This window comes from Cebidichthys violaceus, unplaced genomic scaffold (genome assembly GCF_023349555.1).
Source record: "Cebidichthys violaceus isolate CVI_PGR_0920_01 unplaced genomic scaffold, fCebVio1.0.p SCAF_16, whole genome shotgun sequence".
NCBI classification, from domain to species: domain Eukaryota; kingdom Metazoa; phylum Chordata; class Actinopteri; order Perciformes; family Stichaeidae; genus Cebidichthys; species Cebidichthys violaceus.
Genome location: NW_027176329.1, coordinates 12284507 through 12302257, shown reverse-complemented (window position 1 = coordinate 12302257; position 17751 = coordinate 12284507). Strand labels below are relative to the sequence as shown.

The 17751-nt window shown below is 43.3% G+C and overlaps 2 protein-coding genes across 2 annotated transcripts in view; both read left to right on the top strand.

Annotated features, from left to right (window-relative positions):
- The first annotated feature begins 60 nt into the window (after positions 1-60).
- LOC137872420 (protein phosphatase 1 regulatory subunit 36) lies at positions 61-8630 on the top strand. The gene is made up of 11 exons (XM_068710632.1): positions 61-132; positions 419-483; positions 1502-1585; positions 1799-1935; positions 2779-2848; positions 2950-3048; positions 3275-3415; positions 3886-3928; positions 4576-4805; positions 7195-7398; positions 8130-8630. Exons 1-11 carry the CDS (start codon positions 103-105, stop codon positions 8389-8391), a joined length of 1365 nt encoding a protein of 454 aa, XP_068566733.1. The 5' UTR covers positions 61-102; the 3' UTR covers positions 8392-8630.
- A 3163-nt stretch (positions 8631-11793) lies between these two features.
- sdc2 (syndecan 2) overlaps positions 11794-17751 on the top strand; it is a 40183-nt gene continuing 34225 nt past the window's right edge. Inside the window, exon 1 of the mRNA XM_068711291.1 lies at positions 11794-12308. Within this exon, the coding sequence (XP_068567392.1) occupies positions 12249-12308 (60 nt within the window). The 5' untranslated portion in view covers positions 11794-12248. The remainder of the gene's footprint in view (positions 12309-17751) is intronic.

Here is a 17751-nt window from a genome sequence, read left to right as displayed (position 1 = left end):
GCAGCTGCTTCCCCATTGACTGTTGCCTAGATACAGTGATACATTGGCAAACTGCAAAAAGGAAAGAGCACGAGCTAACCTGTAGTAAGCTAGTTCACTAAAATGGAGAAATACCCCGATGAGCCGAGACACGTAAGTTGCCACAAAGAACTTTAAAAGTTTTGAAGACGTTGTTTTTAGACAGCAACAAAAAAAGTGTTCAATACCGTTACAAGTCAACCGGGTAATTGTTAACTAAGCTAGTTACTAACCTACTAACTGACTACCGGTGTTTGTGCTGCAACTTCACTGTCGTTAAAAGTGTAAAATGTCCAAGTGTCTTAGTATTGTTAATAGTCAATGCCTATAATGAAACTTTAAGTCACACATGTAGCATTAATTGTCTGACTGACAATAACGGAACAACGTTACCTTTCAGGTGAGTGTGCCGCCTTCTGGCCGCTGGGTGTGGGGGGATGAAACTCGGACAGTGGAGTTCGTCAGGTGAGCGCAGCTGTACCCAATTACTAGCTAGCATAACGCACCTGTTAGCACTCACGAGACCTCGTTAAGGGAAGACACCCCAGGAGCATCAAATTAACATTTTTAACTACTAACGTTAGACACCATGATCAAACTTCCCTCAGTTGATTCCTTACATTAAAGCAATTGTCTTTAGTATTACCCATTGTCTGAAAATGTATGTTTTAAATATGCAAATGAGACAGTATATTATTAAATATGTCTTAATCTGCATACATTTCCAGAACAGACATTTTAACATTGGACAATGCCCGGTTCAAATTTCTATTTAAATGTTGTTAACATATAGAAGTCAAAGGCTTATATCACTCAATAAATCCGAAAATACAGTCAACAGCCATAAAACATTTTTATTTTTTTTAAATCAATTGATGTTTTTAGGAATGAAATGTTCCATAACTGATAAATGAACAACCCCTCTGTCCCAAAGTTCGGTTTATATGTGCTGCTCAGGGATGGGTTAAATGCAGAGGCTACATTTTTTATATGTACAATACCATATATATGAATGACGATGATAAAAAAGTTTATAATAAGTTTATAATTTTTAAGTGGAGATTTTTGGCTCCGAGTATGAGAAAAGACTCATTATGAGGAAATAGATTTGTATTGTAAAATTCTATACAGTTTGAAGATATTGCAGGTGAATAGGGTAACTAATAGGTATTATCATGAATCGTCCTTAGTTAACTACTCACATTAAGACAATTATTTTTCGTATTACAAGTTTTTATTTTATTTTATGTGTAAATATGCAAAATAAGCATCATCTAATGCAAAGTTTTGGAGGATTTAGGAGAAAAATCAAAGAATATATGTCTAAATGTGTATTTTGGATGTTATCTGTCCACTAGTCTGACAGAAGACATGTTATTAAAGCATAATAGCCTAAAATGATCAGTGCATGACAAACTCACAGTTTCCTGGAGTGTCTCGCCTTAAACTATAATACAGCTAAAACATCTTCCCTCTGTTTTAGTTCTAGTCCAACAAGGGAGGGAGTTTTGAGGAAAAGGAGGCAGACCGATATCAATATCAAAGATCTTCAGCTGCGATCAGAGTGGTAGGGCTGACTCAACAAGAAGCTTTCAAAGCCCTTTAAACATCACTTTATTCTACTGTGTTTATGATTGTCTAAAAACCAGAATAAACGTAGCCCTATAAGCACCCATCTTTTTTTTGTAATTACACACAATGTTTTGCCCCTCACATTCACACACTAACCTGCACAGGGCAAAGTACTTCGTCTTTTATGCGGCCTGTGCTTGTTCCCCAGGTTGGCTGAGATCTACATGTTGAACCACAGAGGGCGCCAAAGCCTTAGAAAGGGCCTGAGCCAGGCTCCTCTTCATGCTTACAGGTCCTCAGTGATGAGGAGGCAAGGGGACCGCATCACCACCAATGATGTTAAACGCAAGTGTCAATCTGTTTTTGATTCTCATAAGAATAATACTCAGCTACTCTACTCCGTCTCCTGTTACAGTAATTGCTGAACAGATGCTGATTTGCATTTTTTAGTAATTGCTCCATTACTTCAGAGCTTGCACTGGTGTCCCTAGAGTGCCCCCCAAAAAGATTGAGGTTTTTTGTGCAACCAAATTATGACCACTACATCCTAATGATTGTTTTTCCAAAATGAAGATCTATTAATTAATGATCAATCTTCATATCAAATCATAACCAGCATTTTGCCAAAGAATCACATATTTCTATACCAACAGGACTCGACAGGTTGCCACTCGCAACCATTTTGAGAAATTGGACGGAAACTTGTTTTTAACTTAAAAAATAGGGAAAGCATACAGCAAAACGTGCCCCCCAAAATAAATATCTTTTGAAATATTTGTTGTATTAGTGATATTTAGAAACTGGAACCGGACCACACTGGATGTGACAGCACTGCGTGTGCGTTGGTGCGTTTACTTGCGTGTGCACAGGCGTGTGTTTTAGAGACGGTGGAGAAGCAAATCAGGTTGTTTGACTGCGGGGTTAAAAGTTTGACAAACCCGTCGACATCACAAACGGATGTGCAAATTGATTCAACTGACAAAGACCCAAAGATGATCCTGAACGAAAAGACAATTTGTTAATACTTGGGAGAAGAAAATGATACTACAAAGCATGTTCAACACACATGACATTTATACATGTCACATTTTGATTATTGAGCTGACGTCCTGCACGGTATCTTAATTACTCAAAATATAAGGCAAAAATGGCTTTGACCCTGTCCTGACGAAGCTCTCTGTGTTACAGAGGTGGCTGTCGGTTTGCTGCAGGAGAATCACTCGCTTCCCGTTCCGGTCCGCTTCCTGGCAGTGTTGAAGTAGGGAATACAAAGACATGACTTTATACATGCACACAGTTCCAATTGTTGTAAATTGTATGAGAAGGTAAGACTGATACTAACTACTTGTTTGTGTCCAGGAGTAAAGAGATAGACGAAGTCTTGACTGCCCTCCTCCTTTACCTGTGTTGTTTTTTTGACCACAAGTCTCTGGAGAACACATCCAAGTCTTTCATGACGTAAGTATGCAAAGAATAGAAGAGTGTCGTCTATCGTAGTATGTATTGCCATCATAGTGTTGTGGTATTGTTGTTGTCGCAGTTACTATATGTGTTTTCTTCCCCTTTCTTTATCCACCAATGCTTGTGTCCTCTATTTCTTTATTTATGTTTTCTTCCAATCCTCTTCTTGTCCTCTCTGTCCTGTATTTCTACACCCTCACCACTGTCCTATCTAACCTGCCAGTGTGGACATCATCACAGAGCTGAAGATGAGGGCAGAGGCTTTGGCCAAAAAGGAGATAGCACAAAAGAAGCTGGCTGTCTGCTACTTCAGCCTGATCATGGACCTAGAGGTAGAACAGCATCAACACACATCATGTCACAAGTGAGTATTTGTGGATGGAGAGCACATTTATGCGTCGTTTTAGGACCAAATACCTGCTTTGTGCTTCCCTGGAAAGGGTTTTATTTTATTGATACACTTGAGGGACAGTAAGAAAAATAAAAAGGGACCTCTAAAGGTGCCAAAATGCGATTCTGGTTATGATTTCTTCTGTTGTTTTTTGTCATTATTTTTTTACTCATATTTGATGTGTGGGCATGGTTTCTTGTACACTGGTTGTGCAGTTGTGTCTCAGGTCTGACATTAAGTGTGTTTTGTTCTCAGGTCTCTCTAAAACACCTTTTGCTATCAATAAAGTTCCGTCATGTTGAAATGTATAAATACAGTCATGCAGCGAACAGGTTCTGAACATAAATGTTTGACCCAGTGCTAAAATGATCCCGTCGTCCACAAATAGAAGTCAACCAATCACAGTTTGCCACAACATACCAAGCTCTGCTGTGTTTTTCCAGGGGCCGGATGTCGTCAAACAGCACAGAGTGGCTGCTGCACGCGGTAGGTGCAATAAGAACCCTACAATGTGCTACAAATGTACTAATCTCTTTAAATGCAAAGAGGGGCTGCTTCAATTAATCCAATGACCAATCCCCTCATTTTTTTAATTCCTTGATAAAATTGAAATGTCTTCTCTCGCGAAACCAGCACATTGAAACATCATAAACGGTATTCCGTCATCTGCACAGAAAAAAAAAATTGAAGCCTTCAGCTGGTCAGAGTGAACACCGGTTCGCCATCTGTGAATACAGACGGCAGTGAGCAGAACAGAACAACATAGAGTGCTGGTTATGCCTGGTGGCCTTAATGAATTACTTAGTGGGAGGAGATGTTGACTCAACACAGGTGCTTTGCTTTGACAGGCTCTCTCCAGTATTTAGCCAGGTGGGTGGAGAGGGAGAGAAACATCACGCCAACAGCAGCAAGTTATGTTGCCTGCTCTGACCTTTTTTTGACGAGAGAAATAGCTGTTGTGACCTTCTACAAACACAGAAGAATAAGTGGCTGTGAGAAAGAAAGCATGTTGAACGTTCATTCACTGGATCCTTAAACAAAAAGGATGAATTATGGAATTAGGGAAAGAATTGATTTGAGTACAAAGAACCCCCAGGTGACACTCTTCTCTCCCTCTCACCCTGTGTTTCTAGTGCTTGTACAGCTTCTTATGTTACGTGGCCTGGGTAACATTTGGCAGGAGAGACCTGAAGGACATCCAAGACGAGGTTGGGCGTCTTTTGTACTCCGACACCTTCAACACAGCCGTGAGGAAAATGAGCGACAGGGACTCAGGAATGACCTTCGCTGCCGTTAATGGTTCAGTGAAGAAGGGTGTAGCTGACCCCAAGGAAGCAGGATGTAAAAGCACATTAAAGCGCAGGTTTGTCAAAGAGAAGTAAAGGTTGTGTTGAGGATAGGTAGCACACAGTGGGGTTTTAGAGCGTTTTTTGCTGAAAACAGCTGCCTGCTGCTGCCCAAAACATTTCTGATTAGAGTGAAGAACCAAAACAGTTGCAGGCCTGAAAAACAAAACAATAAGCTGAACAAAGCTATAAAGCTCCGGAGAGCTGAGGGTAACTGCAGAGTCGGGTAATAATTCTCCGTGGGTGCATCACTGCCAGCGACAACGATCATATACACTGAAGAAAAATATACACTCGTCTTCACTCCCAGTTTTTGTGAGTTGAAATATAAGATCTAAGACTTTTTCTATGCACACAAAAGGCTTATTTATCTTATTGTTTTCACAAATTTGTTTCACAAATCCGTGTTAGTGAGCATTTCTCCTTTGCCAAGATAATCCATCCACCTGAGAGGTGTTGCATATCAAGATGCTGATTAAATCAGCATGATTGTAACACAGGTGGACCTTGGTCTGGTCCCAATAACAGGCCACTCTGAAATGAACACATTAACACACAACACAATGCCACAGATGTCTCCAGTTTTGAGGGAGCTAGCCATTGAAATGCTCACTGCATGAATGTCCACGAGCAGTCATTGTGACGTGTCGTTACAGGGTAAACACAGGTGTAATTAATTACGTTAATTATGGCCCTGCTCCATTTAGGTGAGCCAGGGGCCTGGCATTGTGCATGCTGGCTCACTAGAATGACTGTGACACACTGGGACCATAATTCATTTTTAGCAATTGCACCTGTGCTCACCCGGCTATGACATGTGAAAAGGGCTGCTGTGAAAAGGGCTTATTGAATGTTCATTTCACAACCATAATTAGTCTCCAATGTCATCTCTGAGAATTTGGCAGTACATACAACGGGCCTCATAACCGTAGATCACATGTTACCTCGCCGGCCAAGGACCTCCACATCCGGCCTCTTCAACTGCAAGATCATCTGAGAACAGCCACCTGGACAGCTGATGCAACAGTTGGTTTGCACAACCAAATCCTTTCCACACAGACTGTCAGAAACCATCTCAGGGAGATGAGCGGCCCTAGTCATATGAAATGCACCGTTTAGAATGCCTAATAAATGCATTTATTCACAATAATGTTACAATAAAGCTGTTTAATCAGCATCTTGATATGCAACACCTGTCAGGTGGATGGATTATCATGGCGAAGGAGAGACGCTCAATAACAGAGATTTTAACAAATTTGTCAACACAGTTTAAGAGGAATCAGCCTTTTGTCTGCATAGATAAACTCTTTTTATTTCAAAATGCGAGCGAAAACAACAGGTTATATTTTTCTTCAGTGTATATGAGAGTTGTTGCTGGCAGTGATGCACCCACAGAGAAATATTACCCGACTCTGCAGCTACCCTCAACTCTCCGGAGCTTTATAGCTTTGTTCAGATTGTTGTTTTGGTTTTCAGACCTGCAACTTTACTGTTTTGGTTCTTCACTCTCATCAGAAATGTTTTGAGCAGTGATCATGGGATCCATAGTTATATAGAAATATTGATTAGAGAAGCTTTAACTAATGTTATAACACATCAATATTATCTATTGTCTAACCGTTGATATGTTCAACCACTCTGGCCCTGATTCGCTGTTTTATATTGTAGAGAACTTAACAGGTCTGGCCGTATAGTTGTTGGTGTTTGACGGATGTCATATCACACCTCTAACTGGTAATATGATGATGGATATAGACAGATTCATAGCTTTTGTCCGAAAGCTTTTTTCTGTGTCTGACACAAGATTGGCAGTTGTGTGAGTCTGTCGGAGGCCCAGTGCTTGTTTCCTGCTGTCAGGTTGAGACCAAACAATCAAAAGCCAGGCTGGAAGCTTGCTCTCCTCCTGAGCCGTGGATGCACACACAACGTGATTTTGAAATAGCCTCCAGCTGTCTTGCAGACATTGAACAGATGATACAAAAAAAGCATTACACAATATATTTTTTGTATTTGCACCTGGATATTGAGAATTTGGCTACCATAGCAACTTTTCCTGATGAATTAGTTCTGGATATTTAAGTTTCCACCATGAGGACTTTAGGTATGTATGACAGTATGGAATATGTGACAGATGTTTCCTTTTGTTTATACAGCTGTTTGTCTACGCATGAATGAACTACTCTATAAACAGATCTTTAGTGTGACATTTTTTGGTTTAAGTAATGGTGTAAAAGATATACAATGAACGTCCAAAGGCTCTTATTTTATACTACCAGAGAAGAATACACTTGTTGCCCTCTATGTTTCCTACAGTACATCTTTGCATGTTTCCTTTGGGTGTTTATATACAGTAAATACATTTTCATCTTTTGGCTCCTGCTCCTCGATCTGACTTTCTTCCCCCAGAACGTCCCAGAGGCGTCCAGCCCTCAGCAGTATAGTTAATCAGCGATCCCCACTGATGGTATCGCTGCTGCCATCGCCCAAAGAACGGTCGCCCCATCTGTTCCCCGGCAGCCGGGGCAGGAGGCGGAGCCCGCCGCTGCAGGCCGAGCGCTGCGACACCGAGGCACTGACAGAGGAGCTCAACCAGCGGCTGGCCAGTGTCAGGTGGTGTAAAACATCACAGCGTATGAAGTATTTGTTTCACCACTCCCGTACCCAAAATACCAGTTACTGCTATGTGTACGATGATGTTAGAGACATAAAGTGACTTGTGACCACTAGGGTCCCAGAAATATTCCAAAATAAACCTCACAGAAACACACCACTGATAAACTATAAGCTTCTCAAGAGGGTTCACATTACTAGGTGCATGACTTCTTCACCAGCCGCTTGATGCCGAGACGTTGATTGCTGGAAAGGGCTGCCTGTGATTTTATTATATATTAAGTATGGAGTTGATGAAAGCCATAATAATCTGCCGGAAAAATATAGTGAAGCTTATAATATGTATTTGAATGATGCTAATAATTACCTGTGATTTCATTTGTGGGTTTTTTTCCTGCTTGTTTTGTTTCAACTCCTTAGAAATTGGTAACTAGTATGAGAAACTGAACACTATTGTGATTATGCGCAGTAATACTCACTCAATTAGCTCTATTAGCAGTGTTCCTCTGGGGTCGTATTGTGTTAAAGAACGCTCTTTCTGGTTTTAGCCACATAATCTCAGATTTCACATATAATGGGACTCTTTATTGCCATCTAATCACATCTTTAATCAACTGAAAGAGTAAAATGATTTCCACATATGTGATTGTTATTTATTTCATGTGTGTTTTTGTGTCACGGTAGCATAGACAAAATGACTCGGGTTGTCTTGTCTCTCTTTTTAAAATCAGCTTTGGGATTCTCGGTAAGCCACTGAGACAGTTCAGCCGCAGTACCCTGATACCCTACGGAGAAGAGAAGAACAACAGAGTTGAGGATGACAACCATGAACCACACAGCGACGTTAACGACAGTGAGGATCGTCCCGGCATCCACGTCCGAGGTGGCAGGTCCTCCGTGGGACCCCGAGTCGAGATATGGCAGCACCACCCGCACGTGAACACCACAAACTCTGCAGCTACCAGCGAGGCAGCGACCTCAGTTACTGAATGATGGTACGAGGGAAAGTGGCAGAATGTTGTGTGTGTGTGCGTGCATTTTCATTGGCATAACACAGACATTGCATGTGCTTAGTAGTCTTCCAAATGCATTCCCCCAACACAGCGGGGTCAAAAACCGAGAGAAAGACTCGGGTATAGGAGCTACAGTTTCTGCTTTGCTCATGTGTGGCTCACTTACAGAGGCACCTTCCCGGACTGTCATCTAACACACACACACACACACCATATTTGTTGGGATTTGCTTCTGAATTTAAATCAGTTTATTATTTGCCAGCTGGTGGTGCTGTTAAATAAAATATAATGAAATCCATAACAACTTTGAAGGTCTGCACTTTCTATAGAGTCTGAATATATACAATTCACATAAGAAAAGGAAGGAAGTCCAGCACATTGCATGAATAATTCCCATTGGATAGTATGTATTTGGGAAATCAAATTCTACAGTATTCATGCAGTTTGTCACCCCAATCAGTGGTCACCTTTTTTTTTCTTCTAAATTCAGATTGTTGAAGGTATCCCTTTGGACCACTGAGTCATTCTGTGTCCTTGTGCTGCTTCACAACAGGCTGACAGTAACATTACACACACACACACACGCACGCACACACACACACACACACACACACACACACACACCACTCTCTGGCGTGGCTTGGTAGCAGAAGGGGCTTTGCCTTCACCCTAATTGGCTGCGTAATCTGGGACACCAGGAGAAGAGTTAAGCCTTCTGAGGAGGAGAAGGAGGAGGTCTGGGAATCTTGTGCAGCAGAGTGGGGGATGGGTCACAAGATATATACTCTAAATTGGTTTAAAAAATTCAAAGTGCTCTTGGTTTAAATTTGCTCTCTTCCACACCCCAAACTGTAAGCTTTCCCGTTTTGTCCGAGTCTTTCTGGTATCAGTAAGTTACTACCTTAAGGAAACAGTTTTTGGGAAATTTGCTCATTTGTTTTCCTTGCTGGGAGCTAGGTTAAGAAAAGTGATGCACTCACATGTTTGCATTGTAAATATGTAGTTGCAGCCTATTATCTTAGTTTAGCATAAAGACTGTAAAGATCTAGCCTGGCTCTGTCCAAAGGTATCACAATCTGCATACCAGCACTTCTAAAGCTCAATACTTATCACATTATACCTCATTAGTTTAATTCATACAAAAACCGAAGTGTAAAAAAACGACAATTTGCAGTTTTCGGGGGGCCTTTGTGTCAGACTGCTCGTTGGCCACTTGGCAGACAACCAGCGGGGACTCCAAAGAAGAGGTCCTGCAAACAGTCCCTCATAAATCGGTGAATCTGTGCTTTTTTTTTTTGCTTTGACAGTTTTTGTACAGATTTAATCATAACGTGTCTAGTGAGCTTCAGAAAGGATGCTGGTCAGTGGATTTAGTGACCCAGACTAGCTCTCTCACCCTGTTTTCAGTCTTTATTCTAAGTTAAGCTAACCACGACATAAACTAACGACTACATATCTGACAAACAAATGCGAGAGTGGTATCCATCTTCTCATCTTGGCAAGAAAGCAAATAAGCATGTTTCCCAGAAAGTCAAACCATATCTTTTCAAAAATATAGTGCATTTTGGATACCTCCGTATTTAAAATTGTGTCACGTCTAGTTGTCAATCATCCGTGGTGTTGATTTCTCAAAAGGAAAATGTACCACTCTTCGCTTCCTCAGTAAACAGCTGGATTTAATTCCAGTAAACTCTCAATAGACCATTCGACAAGCTGCACAGTGATGATTCGCTGCATGCATAATATTCCTGTTAATCAGTCAGAAAGATTGAAGTTGCCTTTAAAAATTCCCCCGAAAGTGTTCCTTTTTTTCCCAGCAGTGACAGTCATTAGTAGAGCTTTCTGTGATTCACACCTCTTTCCATCCGAGTGTTCATGAGTTAAACCAAGTCAAGGATGTGATGCCGTGTGGTTGAACTCAGCAGTTCAGCTGAGCATGACGTTGGTCGAGCACCAAGGCGCGGAGAGCACATACCAAACTCTCATGGACACGTGTGAGATTATGTCTCCTACATTCTGTATTCCACACGTAGAGGTGTCTGGTCCCGTGTATTTGAAGGAAGTCACCTTGCATCTGAAGAACTGACTTGCAAAATGTGTGGCTAAGGAATTTAGTCTGGCAGTACTTGTGATCAGGGGAGTTGTAGGGTTCACTGTGCACAAAGGCCAGACTGTTATTGAGTGGGATTAGTGGTTCTGGGAAAAACGCTGTTTGCACTGTTCTGAATGGATTTTAGTGATGTGGAAATTCACTGCGAGGCTGAAGATACAATTGGCTAGCAGGTTAGTAGTTAGTAGAGGGGGATCACACCTCATTTTTTTTTAATGAATTGATTAATTACTAAATTGCTTTCAAATCAGGCACTAGTTGCACATGTTTTAAACTGAAGCGTGTGTGTGCCCGCTTACAGACTTTGGAGACAGAGCTTCATAAAGCAAACAGGATTCTTCAGAGAGAGGACATTTAACGTCTGATGTATCGGTTTCTTTGAAGCGATTCAATGAGACAGCTAGCTATGATGTAGGAGTTTGTGAAATGTTTTATAGAACCAGTTAATCATTTACTGTCCAATCATCAAGCCCATGATTCTGTACAAAGTGTAATCAGGGTCAAACTAGTCCTGCATGCTCAGACCTGAGTTGAAAGCTTGTAGCAAGTTTGCAGAAACAAATTGAATTTTTCTGCAATTAAATGAAAACAAATTCAAACTAAAAACATGTGATATTGTGTAGATAGATGATTGGGTGGGGAAGGCATTCATTGACACCAGCAGGGGGAGACTTTGCCCACAAATAGCTGAACTCAGTGGGACTAGTCATAAAACTGATGCAACTCTTTTCAGTGTTAAACTCCATCTCTCCCGTGCAGTGCGTCGCTAACAGGATGTCGTGTGCCGTTTTTTTTTTTTATTCATCGCATGTATAAAGACCGGCGCATTGATTTCATGGCATGCCGCACATGCAGCAGCAATGCACGACTAATCAGATGCGTTCATAACACCGTCGCTGCATAATAAACATGAGACTTGATTGTAATTTAGTGCGGTGACTTAGTGGAAGTGTGGAATCCTCATTGGGGGGGGGGGGGGGGGGGGGGGGGAATTAATGATCGTAATCTAAACGTGGAGATTAACGTCCCAATTAGTCTGTTATCTGACCTCCCCAGTAGCAACACAATACAATAATGAATGTCTATGAGGACGTATACGCAACATAATTGGTTGATTATGATTCCTTTGTCATTATTGACTTCCCTTTTTCTTTTTTTGGGGGGCTACTTTGTCGCAAGTTCTCTCTCCGTCTCGCGGTGACATGGCCGAAAAGAGCGCACGCACGCACTCGCCAGAGCGTCAGTCGTGCTCGCGCTTATATCGCATTGTCCTCCTTATTTCAAAGTGAGCGCTGAGAGAGAGAGAGGAGCACGAGCTAGGCGTCTCGTGCGGATTTTCGCTGACACAATAAGGTGCGCGCGGGGGGGACGTTGCAATTACGCCGTGCTTTATTTGTATCTATTTTGTTTGTGTCAGATTTACACAGGAAAAAAAGAAGTGCCTAGAGAGAGAGAGAGAGAGAGAGAGAGAGAGAGAGAGAGAGAGAGAGAGAGAGAGAGAGAGAGAGAGAGAGAGAGAGAGAGAGAGAGAGAGAAGGGGGAGGAATAACCAGAACGCAACACGTATCCGGTGGGATCCCACTCCTGAGAGAGAGAGAAGCGGCAGGAGTTGGAGCGAAGGGTGCAAGGAAAGCGATAGAGGGAGAGAGAGAAGCAGACGAAGAGGAGGAGGGGGGACGTTAACCTTTCGCTCGCAACAACGCGTTTTTAATCAACAAAGAGGAATAATGAGGAACGTTTGGATAATTTTGACCCTCGGGCTGACCGTCTTCCTCTCCGGGGAAAGGGTAAGTTTCTTGTAAAGCGAACTTAAAAACGGGGGTAAATATATGTGTGTGGGGTGGGGTGGGGGGAGAAAGGAAACTTAGGTCCACGTATGGACCTCTCGCTGCTTTTTGTTGTTTTGTTTAAGGAAAAAACAACTCGAAGCATTTGCCGTGTTTTTTCTCCCCCTCAAAACACAATATGATGGAATAAATACACGAGAAACGTTTCGCTTTTAGTTAGCCGATAAGTCGGGCGGTTTGCCCGTTGAGTCTCCTCCGACGAGCTAGCAGACTTATTGCTGCCACTTTGCACGAGACGTATAGCCACTTTTCTGGAAATCACGTTAGATACTCACGAGCTGGAGTGGAGCGCGTGGAGGTCAACGTGCTTTCTCTCCCGCTGCTCGGCTGAAGGTGTTCAGCGTGGAAGTAACGCGTTAAAGGGACATTTGTGGGTGAAGTTTATTCAACGAGCTAGTTAAACATGTCTTTCGAAGCTCTGACGTAGCCAGTAAAGACACATTTTTCAGAGGGACGTTTGTGGACAAAATGGAAATAATTTTAATTTAAAGAATCTATGACATCTGACATGAAAGTTATGATCATCAGGAAACACGGGGCGCCTCTATATGAGCATTACAGCTGTAATGCAGTGATTTGTTATTATGATTCCTATGACAGCTGTGAACAGGGTCCATGCCCACTGAAATAAATGCATTGTGGAGGAGATGTCAACAATATTGTAGCCATCCAGCTTAAAACTTTAGGTTTCTTCTTTTGTGACATTTCAATTAATATGGCAATACCCCAACTTATATTCTCAATTTTCCTTTCCCCCTTTTTTGTCCTCAGCCTAGGTTTAAACCAACATATTGATGCTTTTTTTTTTTTCCTTGATTCAGTTTCAAGTCCTAGTCAGCGTTGTGCCTCCTAGCAGTGTGTGCATCACCCTGCAAAAATTGGCCGGGTCTGTTGGAATGACAGATTTTGGCACTTCGGTGCTTTGGCCCCTGTCATTATTGCCCCCTCCTGTTGGCTCTCTGTGGGTTGCGACTTGTCGCTTGGCGCAGTGCCTCCTCCTCCTCTCCTCTGATTAGCTGATTCAGACACTGTTGTTTGTTAATGACTCATTGTTTTTGCTCGAGGTCACCATCATGTTTTCTGTGATCTTTTTTTCACACCAGGGCTGTGATTGCGTGCGCAACAATTCAGTTCTTTATTGAACTGTCACCTAATCGTGTACATGCAGTGGCCCGAGGATACACGGGCTGACAGTAAAGTGGGGTGGGTACATTACTTCTTACGTCACAGTGTCCACGACAAGTAAAAGAGGTAGCAGTTATTGCAATACATTGGATTGCAGCACAATGTACAGTGTGATGTTTTCCTGGTCACATAGAGTTCAATGTCCCACAGCAAAATATGAGATAATCCATTACAAGAATATGGCACGATTGACCATCATCAACTAGATGATTTACACAGACAAATCACACACACACACACACACACACACACACACACACACACACACACTTTAACCTGATCAATATCTACCTCTCCTTTTATCGGTGTCCCCAGAAGGCCTCCCTGGAATCTGACGCGGCGCATTGATTCTCAATATTGGCACTGGTGTTGACAAGTGGTTGATAACCTGCTTCCGGCACATGTGTCTGTGTTGTTAATTATGCCGTCACATCACAGGGGTACAGAATAACCCTCGGATAAAACCCCCACTGCTCCTGGCTTTGGAGAACAAATTATTTCATTATCGAGATAGTGATTATTTTTATGTCACCCCCCTAACCCCATATGGTTGTATGAAACAGTCGTGCCTTTGTCTGGAAACCATTCATGTATTTAGTTGTCGTTGGCTAGCCTGCTTACCAGCTTACTTATAGCGAGGAATGCTTTGACGGTAATGCAACATGTGAGGTCCCTGCACGTGTTGAAGCCTCCAGTTGAAGGTGAATACTGTTGTGCAGTGGCCGGCGTGGTGTTGCCATACCTTCCGTTAGATGAGGTCAACGTAGTTGCATTTATTTCTCTTAGACTGATTTCTGGCCACGTTTTCCACTCCTCTGCTTCCGACTTCTGTGAGTGAGGACGACGTTTTTTTGGCCAGGCTGCTTGTGCTCGGCACCGCCTCGCCACGTTTGGGTGCGCGCCACTCACCAGATGTTGTGGTCTGTAATTTGTGTCGTGTTTTTCGGTGGGAAAGGGTGGGTGTCGTTCACCTCCCTTTACAGCTGCGTTTCACAAGGGGGTTCTGAGTGCCGTCTCGCACTCCGAGGCCGGACTCAAAAAAGAAATCACTTCAAGTGGAGGACTTGGTTGTTTGGGAAAGTGCAGCGGAAGAGAGGGGGAGGATGGAGGAGAAACAGACTCCAAATTATACACGAAAGTTCAAGGGATTTTGGAGGCAACAGCCAACGGAAGACTTCACATGTCTGTTTATTTTTTTTCTTACTCCTGGCCGTCTGTTGTGGACTGACCCCATCCATGAGGATGATGCGGGGCGAAAGCTGTCTCCGTCTTTACTCAAAAAGGGCAAGTAAGGTCGGACCGCTCTGATAAACCAACCTCAAATGGTCCAAAAAAGAACAGACAGAAAATCCCTTATAGTATTTCAAGGGTGAAAAGGCCATGGCAGCAAATACAAGACTTCAACTTGAAGCCTTTGAGGGGGGGGGGGTGCATGAGGCCTCGTGTTGTGAAAGATGTATTATGTCAGTCCCACGGCAGTATTCCAGGTTCATTTTCTGGCTTGAATGGTATTTTTCTGCTGATTTGGTGGTAATGAAATGAACAGCACAGGCTGACCTTCCTCTCAACTTCAGGCTGCCTCTAGTACATCTACACCCGTCATTCACTCCTAGATTCACCAAGAACAAATAACTCACACTGCTATTTCATTTCGTGTTGATTGATTGAAAGCTATATGAATCCTAAAAGCATGTTTTTTTTCCTCTTGGTCCTTAAGGCTACTGAGCTGAATGCATCCCATCACTGTTTGTTTCACAGCACAGGCTCTTGAATGAGGTGTGTACATTGAAACATTTCCTCTTCATTTTACCAGCGATAAAAAAGATGCGCTTCATCCGAAACACTTCATTGTCGATGTACTTCACGATGAATAAGTAAAAAATGGCTCTCCGCAGTGGGCGGACAAAAAAGTATTTACCCTCTTCACCGCCTTTCTGTGTTTGAGAGGAGGAAATATGCGAGGGAGAAGTGTGGCGAGGAATAATACACAAGGATACGAACGACCAAATAGAGAAAGTAATGCAAGTTGAGGGTGACGACGGAATAGAGGAACGAGAGGATGCGGTGGCACACGGCCACACGGAGGAGGCCAGATGCCGTGCCGCTGCTGCTGCTTCGCCTGCTGTATTTTTAATGTTGCTCTTTTATTTTGCATTAACCTAGAATTCCGCAAACCGGAGACACGGTCGTATCTCCCCCTGCATGCAACTGTTAGTATTTTTGTCCAACTGTGAGTGAAAAAGCTTTCTTTTTTATTTTTTCGCAAAAATGAATCACACACACACACACACACACACACACACACACACACACACACACAGGAACCCTGAGCAACCTATGCCTCCTTGCTGGTGTCCGACCCTTCGGGGGGGGGGGGGGGGGGGCATTCACCCGGTCCCTGACTGCCAAGCATTATGTAATCGCTAATGGACTCTACAGAAGGCAGAGAGGCTGCTGGACCGCTGAAAGCACAACAACAACCACCACCACCACCCCCCCTCCCTTTGAATCCATCTGTGTCCACGCATGAACTCCTGTTTTGTCACCTTACACACACACACACACACACACACACACACACACACACACACACACACACACACACACACACACACACACACACACACATTGGCACACACTCTCTCTTGCCTCCCCCGTGTTGTTCTTCCTCTGGTCCTCTCTGCCAGCGTGGTCAAGATGCCTGCCTGTCATTACCACAGTGTCTTGGATCAGGCTGAGAACAGTGGCATTATATTTCACTCTCAGGCATCTGGAATGAATGAAGGGAAAAAAGTGTATTTTTCTTCCTCTTTTTTCCCCCCCCTCCACACAAGATACACCCCCCTTTTTTTACCCTTTCCCCTCCGTTAGGATGTGCATCGTATTTGCCAACCTCTACAGGTCGTAAATGTGTTTTGAAAGGAGTTGCTGTCCTCTTTCTTAGCGACGAGTTGGGAGAGACTCTTACTTTGGCGGGGTCTTGTGCACACTATGGTACAGACTCCTCAAAATAGTCACAACCCTGTTGACCGTGCATGTGTTTGTGTTGAGCTGGTGCTCTGCGCATCCGGGCCCTTTTTATGTTGTGTGTGTGTGTGTGTGTGTGTGTGTGTGTGTGTGTGTGTGTGTGTGTGTGTGTGTGTGTGTGTGTGAGAGAGTTTATAGCCACGTGTTTAAAATACACTGTCATCCCATCCACCAGGGCATAGGGAAAACACATCAGGGAGATGTGGCTGCGGCGGTGCTGATTTGTGTCGGTCCACAGCCACCTCAGCTGTAGCGGCCCATCGGAGTCTGCAGCATTGGACAATAAAGGCCTCTGCGTGTGCTTGTGGCAATGTGGATGAAAACCTTTAGACACAGCAGACCTGGAACGTTGCTCTTTCTCTCTTCCCCACTTTTTTCTTCTTTTTTAATTAGCTTAGCAAATGGAAACTTCCTTGGCAGCACTGCAGCCGAGGGGTTTGTGGTTGTGACGAAGCGAGATGGGGGGGGGGACCCTCTGTCAGGACGTCTGTTTTCTTCCTTTCTCTTTTTTTTTCTTGTTTTTTAATGGCCTGCCGCCTTCCAGTTTCAGTCGGTAGGAAGAAAAGAATGGGGAGATGAAGGAAAAGGAAGGAGTGTGTGTGTGTGTGGGGGGGGGGCCCGGCCTCCCTTATGGTGTTCAGACGGGACCTGTCTGGAGCTTTGCTGCGTGAGGTGTGAGAAGTGTCTAACTTGGCAGTGGGATGAAATGAAACAAGCCCATGTGGTGAAATGAGTGCCAGTGGCATGTGACTGCTAGTCGGCTTCGGTAACGATGTGTAAGAGTTATAGGAGTCTGCTAATTTTAATTTAGAAAAAGAAGAAGCTGGAATATTTTGGATTTCTTGTTTTAGCCTAACCAAAGATATTCAGTTTGAGAAGCAAATGTTTGGCATTGGTTTTATACTGTCCAGAGAAGTTAAAGCACACACAGATCATCATAACAATTGTACATTGCAGTGGTTGCTGCATTTATAATTAATACAAGAAACTTGCATTTTGTTTTTAATTTGTCAGTCGCCGTGGCCAAAAGCCAAAAGTGTTTCCACGCACCAGATTCACTTTTAGAAAACCTGGTCTGACAGTCTGCTCAGCGAAGTCCTGGTTCTGGTTCTCCCCGTGCCCCCCTTCCCTCCAGCGGCCCCAGTAATGCGGCCTGGGCCTCCAGCAGCGT

Bases quoted from the DNA above. Each gene is read 5' to 3' on its own strand.
- LOC137872420 (XM_068710632.1), top strand. From the start codon at position 103: ATGGAGAAATACCCCGATGAGCCGAGACAC. The intron at 1,936-2,778 runs GCAAGTGTCAAT...TCTGTGTTACAG, and splicing joins CACCACCAATGATGTTAAAC to AGGTGGCTGTCGGTTTGCTG. The intron at 4,806-7,194 runs GTTTGTCAAAGA...TTCTTCCCCCAG, and splicing joins AAAAGCACATTAAAGCGCAG to AACGTCCCAGAGGCGTCCAG.